This window comes from Microtus oregoni, unplaced genomic scaffold, assembly GCF_018167655.1.
Source record: "Microtus oregoni isolate MIOR12 unplaced genomic scaffold, Mior012 000067F_ref0000223, whole genome shotgun sequence".
NCBI classification, from domain to species: Eukaryota; Metazoa; Chordata; class Mammalia; order Rodentia; family Cricetidae; genus Microtus; species Microtus oregoni.
This window is the reverse complement of record NW_024543974.1, coordinates 4,324,587-4,337,258: the sequence shown is the minus strand read 5'-3', so window position 1 is coordinate 4,337,258 and position 12,672 is coordinate 4,324,587. Positions and strand designations below refer to the sequence as shown.

Here is a 12,672-nt window from a genome sequence, read left to right as displayed (position 1 = left end):
TCTCCAGTCTTTAAGACAATGGCAAGACAAACATCTGTGTTGGCAGGAGGCTAGTGATAATAATAATTAATTTTAAAGATCTATGCTCAGTGCCCTGATTTAAAAAACATAAAAAACAGCAACAAGACAACAGTGACTAAGGCTGCTGTCATAGTTATTGTTAGTCTCATTACCTCTTAAAGCTATAAGGCATAACCAATCTTGCTCTCAAAAATATTACAGCTCTTAGTCTGGACTTGTTCTAGATTGCCAACTAATAATGTTTTTCCCCTTCACTGAAACAGGATGTGCATGTGTGTAGCATATGTGTATGTACATGTGTATAAGCATGTACGCACAATTGTGGAGACCAAAGATCAGTATCTGATGTGGGAAAGTCTTTTTTGTTTAAACAGAAAAAGGGGAAATGTGGGAGAGTCTTCTGTTTTGCGTTGATTTCATTGGTTAAACAAAGAGACTGCCTTGGCCCTTTAATAGGACAGAAAATTATGTAGGTGGAGTAGACAGAAAAGAATGCTGGGAGAAAGAAGCCGAGTCAGGCAGTTGCCATGATTCTCCTCTCCAAGACAGATGCAGGTTAAGATCTTTCGTGGTAAGCTACCACCTCATGGTGCTACACAGATTATTAGAAATGGGTTAATCAATATGTGTGAGTTAGCCAATAAGAGGCTGGAACTAATGAGCCAGGCAATGTTTAAAAGAATACAGTTTCTGTGTAGTTATTTCGGGTAAAGCTAGCCGTATGGAGCTGGGTGGGAATGCAGCCTACCGCTCCTACTACAAGTATCAGTGATCTTCCTCTAATCACTTGAAGCTTTATTTTTTAAAGAAAGAATCTTTTACTGACTCTGGAGTTCCCTGACTGGCTATCTAATGAGTCCCTGAAATCTACAGATCACGACTTCACAGCACTGAAATTATGGGTGCTAGCCATTATGCTTACCTTTTAAGTGACTATTGGGATCTGAACTCAGTTCCTTAAGCTCACAGGGTAAGCACATTCCCCACTGAATATCTCTCTAGCTTCCTTATGTTTCTTTAAAATGAGGGGCCATTCATTGTTTCATTTGCCAAGCACTTATAGTATAACAAACACTCTGAAAGTGCATTTACAAATATCAATTACAGCAATGCAGATTGTTTCCTTTCTATGTTGCCGAGCATTTTATGATGGATACTAAATAAGGAAATTCAATTGGTATTCTTTGAACACATTATATGCCAGACAACGATCTAGAATGCTGTGATATAGCATAGGATGAAATTGATGAAAATCCTAGTCCCTGTTTGTGTGTTCTGTTCTGTTAGAAGAGAAAAATAATTAAAAATATCCAATATTTCAGTTTCATTCTTCTACATGGAACTATCAAGTCTGACAAACACAATTTGTTAAAGATGCTGCCTTTTCTCCTGTGTGTATTTTTGGCTTCCTTGTCAAAACTCAAAGGGCCCTAGGTGTGTAGACTTATATCTGGGTCCTCAATTCAGACATTGATCAATGTGTCTGAAATTTTATGCCAGTATCGTGCTATTTTTATTGCTATATCTCTGTAGTATAATTTGAAATCAGGAATGATGCTAACTCCAGCAGTTCCTTTATTGCTTTGGTTATCTTGGTCTGTGTGTGTGTGTTTCTAAATGAAATTTATGATTATTTTTCAATTGTTATGAAGAATTTATTGGAATTTCAGTGGAGATTACATTTTTCTGTAAGTTTCTTCTGGGAGGATGGACATTTTCACAAGATTAATCTTACCAATCCATGAGCATAGTAGGTCTTTCTGTCTTCTTCAATTTATTACAGTTTTATTACATTAGTTTAGTTTATGATTAATAGCATGGAAGAAACTAAAACAAGAGAAAGAGGTACAAAAAATTGACTGGGGCCAAAAGAAAAGCAATGGCACAATCTTGAATAAGTTTTTGGCAAAGGATAGTAGATCAGGCCGTGAAATATCTGACACTGAAAATTCCAAGCAAAGAGACATGGGAAAAAGCATGTGCCCCATGAGGTCAAGGGAGAGCAAGGGGACAGACAATGTGTTGATCTGATGATACATGTACATCATATATATAATGATCACATCAGGATATACAGAATTTCATGTTCCTAAATATGCTCTACTTCTGTTTGCTGGTAATTTTAGAATTCTTCTCCTTAAAAGAACATATTGCAAGTTCTCATTAAATTATACTTGTCCTACTGTGTTTAGAACACTACAACTTATTTCTCATATGTAAATAACTAGATTCTGGACCAGTTTTCAGATTCTTCCATCTTTTCCTCCTTAGCCTGTATTAACCATGCTTCTACTCATTGCATCTGTGAGTGAGAATGTCTGTATTTCTAGCTATAAACTAACATTTAAGACTTAATGACAATCACTAAAGAAAGAGATTATAACATAGCTTGTCTGACCTATGATGACAAAGAATTTTATTTTTATATCACTAAGTAGCCCTGCTTCTTAATGTTTCTTGGCTTGGGAGTTCCTATATTCTATCCCTGTTTTGAAAATAAATCATGCTATGGAGAAGCAGGAAACTATTTTAGAAATCATAAACATGGTGGAAAAACCCTCACATGTTCTTAGACCACACAAATACATAGCAAATTTGAAGATCTACCTTCCTACCAAGACTAGAGCACACCATAGATTAGACTCCATTGGCAAAAATACCTGAACTTTCTCTCATGACTGTAGAAGCAATCTTTATGTATCTGAAGAAGAGGATTTCAGATGCAGTTGTTCGTGGGACTTGTCAATATCACTTCAGCATCTTGTTATATGTGACCTATTTCCCAGTCAAATGCATGTGCCTCTATTCTTTGAGCATACGTAGACTGAGAAACACAGCTCCTGGGGAGATGCAAAGTTGTCAATAATAGAAGTTGGTAAGGGTTTGGAGCATGATATAGGGCTCTGTGATGATGGTCTGCAATGGTGAAGAGGTTCCTTCAAACATGTAAACTCTTTTTTTGTCTTTTTTTTAAAAATTGATTTGATTGAGCTATACATTTTTCTCCGCTCCCCTCTTTTCTTCTCCCCTCCTCTTCAACCCTCTACCATGGTCCCCATGCTCTTAATTTACTCAGGAGATTTTGTCTTTTTCTACTTCCCATGTAGATTAGATCCATGTATGTCTCTTTTAGGGTCCTAATTGCTGTCTAGGTTCTCTGGGGCTAAATGTCCCTTGACCAAAGAATAAATAAGGAAAATGTGGTGCATTTACACAGCAGAAAAAAAAATAATGACATCTTGAAATTTGCAGCCAAATGGATAGATCTAGAAAACATCATATTCAGTGAAGTAACCCAGACCCAGAAAAACAAATATCATATCTACTCACTCATCAGTGGCTTTTAGACATAAAGCAAAGAAAACCGGCCTACAATCCACATGTAGACTCTTAAATATAGTTTTCCCTCCTTTCTGTTGTTTATGTGTTTGTTTTTTCCTAAGAGCCTTGATCTGGCTTTATTGCCTGTACTAGTTAGTTTTAAATGCCTATCCTCAACAACGTTCACTTCTGAGCCTCTCAGGCTTCTGCAACTATAGGAATGTGTCACCACATAGTGCTGCCGATTTCTTTTACTCCCTTAAAATGCCCTGCCCAAAGTGGATACATCTGTTCGGGAAGTTGCTCAAAGTGTGGCTGAAGAAAGGCTCCCTACAACTGGTGTGTAGATCTTGCTGTCATGCCTAGGACACTGCTCATTCATTCAGGCTTGTCTTTAGGCAAGTCTACCTGGAGCTATCCTAAGGTCAGGACCTGAAAACAAATTACCTCCATGCTGTGTGTAGCCAACAGGTAACTCGTTGTTACTGATGTTAAAGAACTCAACAAAAATGTGTCCAAACAGTGGAACTGTCAAAAGTAAGGACTTTGAAGACTCCTCTTTATAAACCAGAAGGAAGGTAAACAATCACCAATTAATAGCCCATCTCCTTTGCACATCTTAGAAAATCCTAAGTAGATAGTCAAAGTCTTTTCTTTCTAGCTTCTCAAACACTGCACCTTAAGGGGCCTTTACGAAGTGCACTTGACTTATTGTGGCAACTGTATTTGTGACAAATGTTACTGTGGTTTCACAAAACACTTTGAAGACAGACCAATATTGCACATCATGTTCTCCAACTGCCAGTAGCCATTCTGAAGAGGTAGAATAAGTATCACAGTTCTGAGCTGTTTCTTTCTCAACATTGCAGCATGTCATATACATTCAAACTAAGAGATATATTTGTAAGCAGTATTAATACTAGAGAAGGATTCACTCAACTGACTCTCTCCCTCCCGCTCCCTATTCCTCTCCTGCTTCCTCTTTCTGGTTTAAAACAAAACAGAAGTGTACACAGAGGGCTGTCCAGTTGTTAGAGACAGGAGGTCTTCAGTGTTTCAAGTTAGAAAATAAACACAGGTGATTTATTCTAGGACCAGCCCTATAGCCTTGCGTGGGTTAGTCAGATGGTTTAGGTCTAAAGTGACAATATGCTCCAGCTACACTAGAGCCTCTGAATAAAACTATGATGTTGATCAGAGTTTTAGGATCTTGTCTCAGAAGAGTCACTGGGATGTGGGCAATCACCTGAAGCTATGTGTATCTTTATCACACTAAACTTCACTCTAGCTAGTGATATTCTTAAGAGATTTCACTGTGACAAGAGATGTTCCATGCACCCCAAACCCTGCTACCATTCTTTGTTACCAACTTAACCTGGTCTGTCTTTCCATTCTCCAGGAATACTCCATCCCCAGTGTCTCTTAACAATGCCTCTCCTATCGACACAATGGGGAACTGTAACAACGGTCCTGTCACCATCCCCCAACGTATCCACCACATGGCTGCTAGCCATGTCAATATCACCAGTAATGTGCTTCGGGGCTATGAACACTGGGATATGGCTGACAAACTGACAAGAGACAACAAAGGTATGATTATCTCTTCTATTCTTCGCTTAAGGATGAGGATGCAGTCACTTGTGCTTTGAAGGACTAGGTCCCTTGTACCCGATAGCCATATATTATTCAGTTCTTCTGATTTCTATGTCTTTGGTGAGAGAAAGTTAGCTTAGGACTGACATGGTGACCTATTTTTTTACATTTAGAGTGATTCAAGGCCAAAATATTTATTCTCCTTTAAGACTTGTAATGTATCAGCACATGATATTTTCAGAATTTTATTCAGTGACTAGAATCAATGTAGAGGAATAGTCACTAAGGCAAAAGGAGTGATTCAAAAATTAAGATCCTGTTGGCCTCTATTTATTTTTTGAGAGGTGAGGTGGAATTAAGGTCATGTACCTTCATTACACTTACCAGCTCAAGACGAATATATAACAACACAATTTGCATTTGCAAGTAAGGACTAAACATCAGCTAGGATTTGGATCAAGGCCCTATTTATGGGAACACATGAGATTTGTTACAGAACAAATGCAAAGGAGACCCTGCTTCACAAACTCAATAATCATTGATGACTTGTGCTGCCATCTGTGACCTCAGCCATCATTTAGACTCAAAATAAAACCCCACCAACCTAATATCATTAAGAAATAAAACTAAAACCACATTCTTACTATAGCAATTCATTTGCTGTGGCTCTTTCTGGCCCATTAATTACAGAATGGCCAATTGCAAACAAGGTGGAAACTTATGCAGATCTATGAGAATCAACCATGAAAGAGGTAACAAGCAGGATAGAGTAATAGAAATATGTCTAGCAACAGGGAGCAATTATCCTCCTTCACAATCTTGGTTGCTTGGGGTGGACATGGGTTTTGCTAGTTCCTGAGCAAATATATGAATTTCCAATGAACAGGAAGAGATATAGGACATGCACACACAAAGAGAGAGGGGGGGGAGGGAGAGAGTGAGAGAGAGAGGACAGAGACAGAGGGAGGAAGGGAGAGAGTAACAGAGAAAAACTCTGACTTCCACTAACACATGTGCATCCCTAACAACTGAGTAAACATAGAAATCCACATGTGTATATACAACACACACACACTCTACTATAGCTACCAAAGCTTATTTCATAATTTGAGACATTGACTCTGAACCAAGCTATCGACCTGTACTGACTCCTGAGAATATACACATGTAGTTATATCTGTTTGTACACTGATTTCTATATCTTAGGTACTACGATATTTGCTGTTGGCTGTCTCATCATTTGCCCTTATTTTATTTCTAAAGATATTTAAGGCTAAAAATTTGTCCATTGTATCACAGTACTCTCTCTCTTTCTTTCTTTCTTTCTCTCTCTCTCTCTCTCTCTCTCTCTCATCTTTCTGTTTCTCACTTTCTCTCATTTATGAGACAGGGTTTCTCTGTGTAGCCTTGGCTGTCCTGGAACTTGCTCTGTAGACCAGGCTGTTCTCTAACTCTGCCTCCAGAGTGCTGGGATTAAAGGCATGTGCTACCACTGTTATCAGAGTGCTTTAAGTTTGATAGAAACAGCAGATACTTTGTCAAATTTTATGATTCTAGAAGCAGAATTTAAACCAATAAGCTACTGTACCTATCTAGAAAGCACATTTAGTAGTAGGTGTTTAGAGACCTTTGGTGAAAAGCTCAAATTCTGTTATCTGAATAAAGGCAATTTTTACATAGTTTTTTTTTCCTAGACTTCTGGAAACCAATATACAACTTGCCTAGACAACTAGCCCCCAAAAAAGCTCTACAACTGTGAGCACAAGGAATAGGCATCTAGAGATATTTCTGGTTTATCTGGTTTTAATCTGTCTTATTTTGTATTGGTATTTGGAGGGAGGTTCAATATTTATGGATTTCCTTTTAAAATTGCATTCACTTTCAAAATCTGTTGAAGCAATTTCTTCTAAATTAACTGAAGAACTTTCCAAGAGCAGTGTGATGACTGTGCTGACGCCAGGGTGAAATAGTGCTAATCTTGTCATTAGCGCAGCCTGCCAAGAAGTTGCTAAATTCTCTGCCTAATATTGAATCAAAACAACACTGTCACTGTACCAAAAGAGAGAACACATGCTGGAGATGCTGCCACTGGGCTTCTCAGTGGACAAGGAAGAGACTCTAATTTGGAATTTTGTGCTCAGTCTTTAGTTCTGCACACATGTATTTATGACGTGCTTAGATTTGATGACTCTTCTAACATCTACCTTATAGAGATAGAAATGACATAAATCAGAAGCCTCTCCTTAGAGAGGAATTCTAAATCCTTCTCAGACAACTGTACTTAAGACTTTTTCACAGAGAGCTGTGTTATAGATATGGGCAGTCTTGGCTCTTTTGGTAGAAAGCCTCCATCCATGCCACTGCCTGCCCACTCCTTCAGCTGTAGAGAACCTATTACAGAAAGTTTTGGTGCTGAAACAGGCCAAAGGACTGATGATGTCCTCTGCCCTTTGATCAAGAGGCCCTACTCCCTACCTGCTCCAGCCACATATATTACTCCATTGAAGTGTTCATTAAAATGGTGACCTGACAGTCTAATTTAAAATGCCAAAGGCAGATTTTCACAGAATGGTCAGAGAACGTGTTAGCTCACATAAGGGTCCCATTCATTCAGCAATGACTATTCTTTAATATTTTCATTAGTATTGTATTACCAAAGAAAATATTTTAGATACCACAAGTAATTTATCCCTTTGTTGGGAAAAGTTTCTTTTATTATATTGCCCAGGTTAAAAAATATCACATAATCAAACGAAGTTGTTAGCTGGAGAAGGAGCCCATCTGTTACATATAACATAAATAAATGCTTTGTTCAGGGAATTATCACTTCTGAGCAATCAAGTACATGTAATTCATGCATGGAATTTTCAAGAATGCAGAAGAGCATCTCAGGCACTTTGGATAGTTTCCAGTCACACCCCTGCCCTGGACTTGGATTCCTCATCCTCATCCAGTACAGGCTGGTTTCTTATGGAACCGTGGGGCCTCCTTTCCTGTGGGAAGGTAACAAGAAAAAAAATGCCAGTGAACCCTCTTGGGACAAGGTGTCACACAAGCCAAGTGAAACAAAGGGATGCCTAGGGAATTTTCAGACATCATATAGTCTTTCCCTCCCCAAAGGCAGACATTCTAACACTTTAGTCATACAGGTAAGTAGTTAGTAATGTAGCCTCAAGACTATCCCATTTCCTAAATCAGACAGAAGCTTGGTAGAAGTTGTCATGTGCTGGATACTTGCAGGTCATTTTCTACCCCAAATGAAATCAGTAGCAAAACTTCCTAACTTAGTATTTAGCTTTGAATGTCAATGACCATAATTTGGTGCTCAGGTTCACTGGAGCTTTCTATACTATGCCAATAAAAGTAAAAAAAAAAAAAGTTCACTTGGACCAAAAGAAAGTATATTTTCAATTTAATAGCATATACATAAAAACATAATTACTTTAGAGAAATAATGATGCTTATCAGGACCTATTTATTGCATTAGAGAGCTTTCATAAAAATAATAATAATATATAAGGTATAAAATATTGTATAAAATATTAAACTATATTTATGTGTTTTATGTACATTTTACATACATAAATATTAGTTTCATGCATTTACATAAATATGTAGCAAAGTATATATATATATATGTGTGTGTGTGTGTGTGTGTGATCATGTAACAAACTTCATAGGATAGCAATGCATTTTTACAACATGCTGTTTGAGAAAGGATATAGTGATCGAAAAAATGCTTACCATGAATTAACAGATTTAAATGAGTTCTGTTTCACTAATCACAATGACACAAACATTGTATTGTCAAACTTTTGGAGTTTAATAAGTATATACTAATTATATATATAATATATTATAATGTGTGTGTGTAATTCACACATAAAGTATATATAAATTTCATAATGATGGATGGAAAGATGGATGAATAGATAGATAGATAGATAGATAGATAGATAATTTTGGTTGCCTAATTTTGGCTGAATGAAAGAGTAAAAGGATACGTGGATGAAAAAATGAATAAATCTTTCAATGTTTGTGATTGTGATATTAACTAGAGCTTTTTTAGTCTGGTACATAGTTCCATGATTTCAAAGGCTTGACCAAGTACTGCTCTGATTTTCAGAATTCTTTGGCGATCTGGATACACTGATGGGACCTCTGACCCAGCACAGCAGCATGACCAATCTTGTCCACTACGTTCGTCAGGGACTGTGTTGGCTGCGCATTGACGCCCATTTGTTGTAGTGGGTGCTCTCTAAGATCTAGCATCACCGCCCATCTCCCTACCTTTACCAGTGCCTTGATGGTCACTGGTGGAACTCCATTCATTTGGGAAAGTTCTCTTTCATTATGTTTGTTTTTATGCATTTTTGATATCTATGGAAAACCGAAGTCATTGTTAGTGAACACTACAACTTCAGAGAAGCATATGTTTTATTTTTCAGTTTTGATATGCATTTCTCATATCACATTATTTTTGTGCTTTATGGAATGAAAATCCCTACAGTATTGATTTAAGTCCACATGATTCAAAGCAAAGAATGAGAAGCACATGTGATGATGAGAGGTTCCTGAGAACTCAAACAAGAGGTAAACACACATATGAGCAAGGGACCTACCTGCAGAGATTTCAGCAGTAGCCGTTTCCCAAACTACACTCTTCAGTCCAGAAAAAAAAAATGTATTTCAGAATCCATTGTTAATCAATATCTGTGGTTCCCACAGACTAAATCTTCAGGTGAGAATCTCCATTGTCAAAACCCACAGATCTGATGTTTTAACTACATTATATAGTCAAGAGTAGCAAGAAAAGTACAAGCATAAGAATTCTACTATTGCAATGATACAGCCAGAAGACTCTTCTTAACATCCTGTTCCTGAAGACTTACTTTTCTACTATTTTAATGTTGAGAAGGAGGAGTAACATTTATTTGAATATCGTTATGGCATCAGGTTAACTCCTCATCTGGGATTCTCTTTGTGTAAAGCTCCATTTCATAAGGAGCAGTTTGGCAAATGCACATCTTAGTCCACACTCATCTTAGACTTGAGAAATTAGACTGGACTGAAAGACTTCCCCATGCCTCTGCTTAATTTGTAGCCAGTCGGCAAATCCTTAACTTGAAATATTTTGATAAATTTGCATATCAAATCTGTGAAATCAAAAGTCAAGTTATCACTTCCCAGAATTAATAATGCACAATTAATTTCCTAGCATCTGCTCTACCTGAGCTTCCCAAATATTATCCTTATTTTCTATTTTCTAGAACTTCTTTTCTTTCTCCTTTCCTTTATTTCTTTCTGGAGACTGGCTAAAATACAATCATTGATTTTTATTAATGTTTGTATTTGTAAAAATTATCCACATGAAAAGTCAAAAGAAAATACTAAACTCTGTAAGTAAGACCTAACTTTTCTTTTCAAAAACCAAAAATCTTGGGGTAGTGCTTCACCCCGGAATCCTTGGAAATACTCCTGAATTTTGAGAACAGTTCACCTAATTTGGAGCATTTCCTTATGAATTATGACTGTCTCTCTTTCTGATCCTCTGCATTTATCTTATGTCCCTAAACATCACCCTGTAAATATCATCTTCAGAGTTCCAGCTCACCAGAAAATGTCTTCAACTATAGTAAACACTATGCATTCATTAGTTACTTGTAATTGCCTGCTGGCATATAATTCTGTGTAACCTTTAATCTGCTCAGTGATTGAATTCTGTTCACTGAGTTATGACCAGATAAATAATAGATACGTACATGAAAGATGAAAACTTGTATGATTTCTAAAGCAAGTCATGCAGGTCTGTAATAAGAACAGCAGGCATTCACTCTGTATTCTTATTGAAAATGTTAGGCATTTCCCCAGTTTCAAATGAGCCAGATTTGAGTTCATCTCTGATCATACTTGAGTTTAAGGCCCTTTGTTGTATAATAAAGTTATGGATGTTGCATTCTAATGGCTAAAGCCATGCTGTCTCTATAGGTGCACCCCGGCAGCTGAAACTTGCACTTTTTATGCTCCCAATGTGGTTGAGCTTTAAGTCTACAGTTTCAGCAACAACACTTACATATTGCACACACAAATGAAATCTAAACCTTTTCTGTGCCTCTTAAATGAGGAAAATGAAAATATGAAACACAGAACACCCCAAATGGCTGCCACATGAAAAACCAAAAGAGCTGATGACTTTGCAGTAATTCAAGTTCTATGTTTTCCACAGTCTACCAGGAAGCTTTCCTGGCTATTACTTAATAATGATGCCTACCAACTTGACTTGTAAATTAATTCGAGTCCACAATCCTAGACCATCATAGATTTACACACAGATTCTTTTTGAAATTAAGTCTCCAGAAAATAGACATTAGAGTGTTAGGGGCAGGGGCAGGTTTCCATAGAAACAAGCATACTGCACATAGGAAAAAGACTTGTAGCTCTAGTTTCCAGGACTTGTTTTTATCTTCTTATATACAGCAGATAGGAAAGAGGATGCTCTGTCATCTGTGGGGGCTGAATATAAAGTGTCATGTCAGCACTAAGATTATCAAATGTGACAATCGAGCTCTGGATCTATTTAGTAATCTGACTATTTAGTAACCCACTTGTAACACAGCTTAGAAACTAATTAAACATGGAGAATGAATTACCTTTATATCCCTGGAGATGAGCATCTTTGGTTTCCTGATTAAGATTTGGTACTATTTCGGCACTCTGGGCATCACACTACAAATGGTGATGTGCATCATGGGTGTGCAGCTAACTGCAGGATTGAAAGACTGAGACCTTTGTCAAGGGAATCTCTTCAGTGTACCAGTTAAGTGGGAGGGATATGAGTAATGTGGACGGAAGTGACAGATTTGTGCCTCTGTATGTTGGTGGAGGCTTGGTGAGCCACAGCCAAACAAGTCTGTGTAGGTGTGGTGATGGGAAGAGGACTAGGCAGCGCCCTTCCCAAGCAAATACAAGACACAAGCAAAGCCCTACAACACGACCCAGGTAGGGCCAGAACTATGCTTTCATTTATCACACAAGCTCCAACCACAGAGAGTCTGACAAGTTTGTGTTATGATGTTGGCTTGGTTTTGTATCCTTAATTAGCTTTGGATTTTTTAGTGGTTTTGTCATATTAATGTCTGAGTTTTGTAGGTAGGATTAATTTTTAAAAAGTTTGATAGTGTGGTCTTTGAGGTAGAATTTACCTGTAAGCATGTTGTTTAGCCAGACTATAGACTGTTAATTGCTTAATAATCTCATTGGGGGAAAACTAGTAGTTTTATATTCAGATGGCATAATTGGAAAAAACAGACTAGCTTCTGAAACTTTTTAAAGACTTAAGGTTGAGATGTCTTTTTTTTTCTTTCATGTAGTGAAATGAAAAGATCCAAATCTTTAGTCAAAAGTAAAAAAAATTAGATGGCATTTCCTAAAATGGGTTTTGTTGCGTTTCCAAGTGGATGGATGGTTAAGTGCAGTGGATTTGGTCTGCGTTGGAAAGATGCTAGTTCTACTGTACCGGAAGCTATCTAAATTGAATTTTGTTTATCCAAAGTTGGATCCCGGAGGTTGAAGTTAGAGTTTGAAGTTGAAAATCATTTTTTTTTCCATGTTAAACTTGCTTTTATTTATTGTGTAGCATGTGCATTACAGGAAACAAAACACAAGAAGCCAAGAACAGTCACCCAGCCACATGCAGCTGCAAGTGTACACACATCAGGTAACTGAGGTTACACAGTA

General features: G+C 37.4%; 1 protein-coding gene across 1 annotated transcript in view; it reads left to right on the top strand.

Annotated features, from left to right (window-relative positions):
- Positions 1-9,183, top strand: part of LOC121440444 (AF4/FMR2 family member 2-like) — a 532,707-nt gene extending 523,524 nt beyond the window's left edge. Inside the window, exons 19-20 of the mRNA XM_041641195.1 lie at positions 4,742-4,932; positions 9,062-9,183. Of these exons, the coding sequence (XP_041497129.1) occupies positions 4,742-4,932; positions 9,062-9,183 (313 nt within the window). The remainder of the gene's footprint in view (positions 1-4,741; positions 4,933-9,061) is intronic.
- The last annotated feature ends 3,489 nt before the right edge of the window (positions 9,184-12,672 follow it).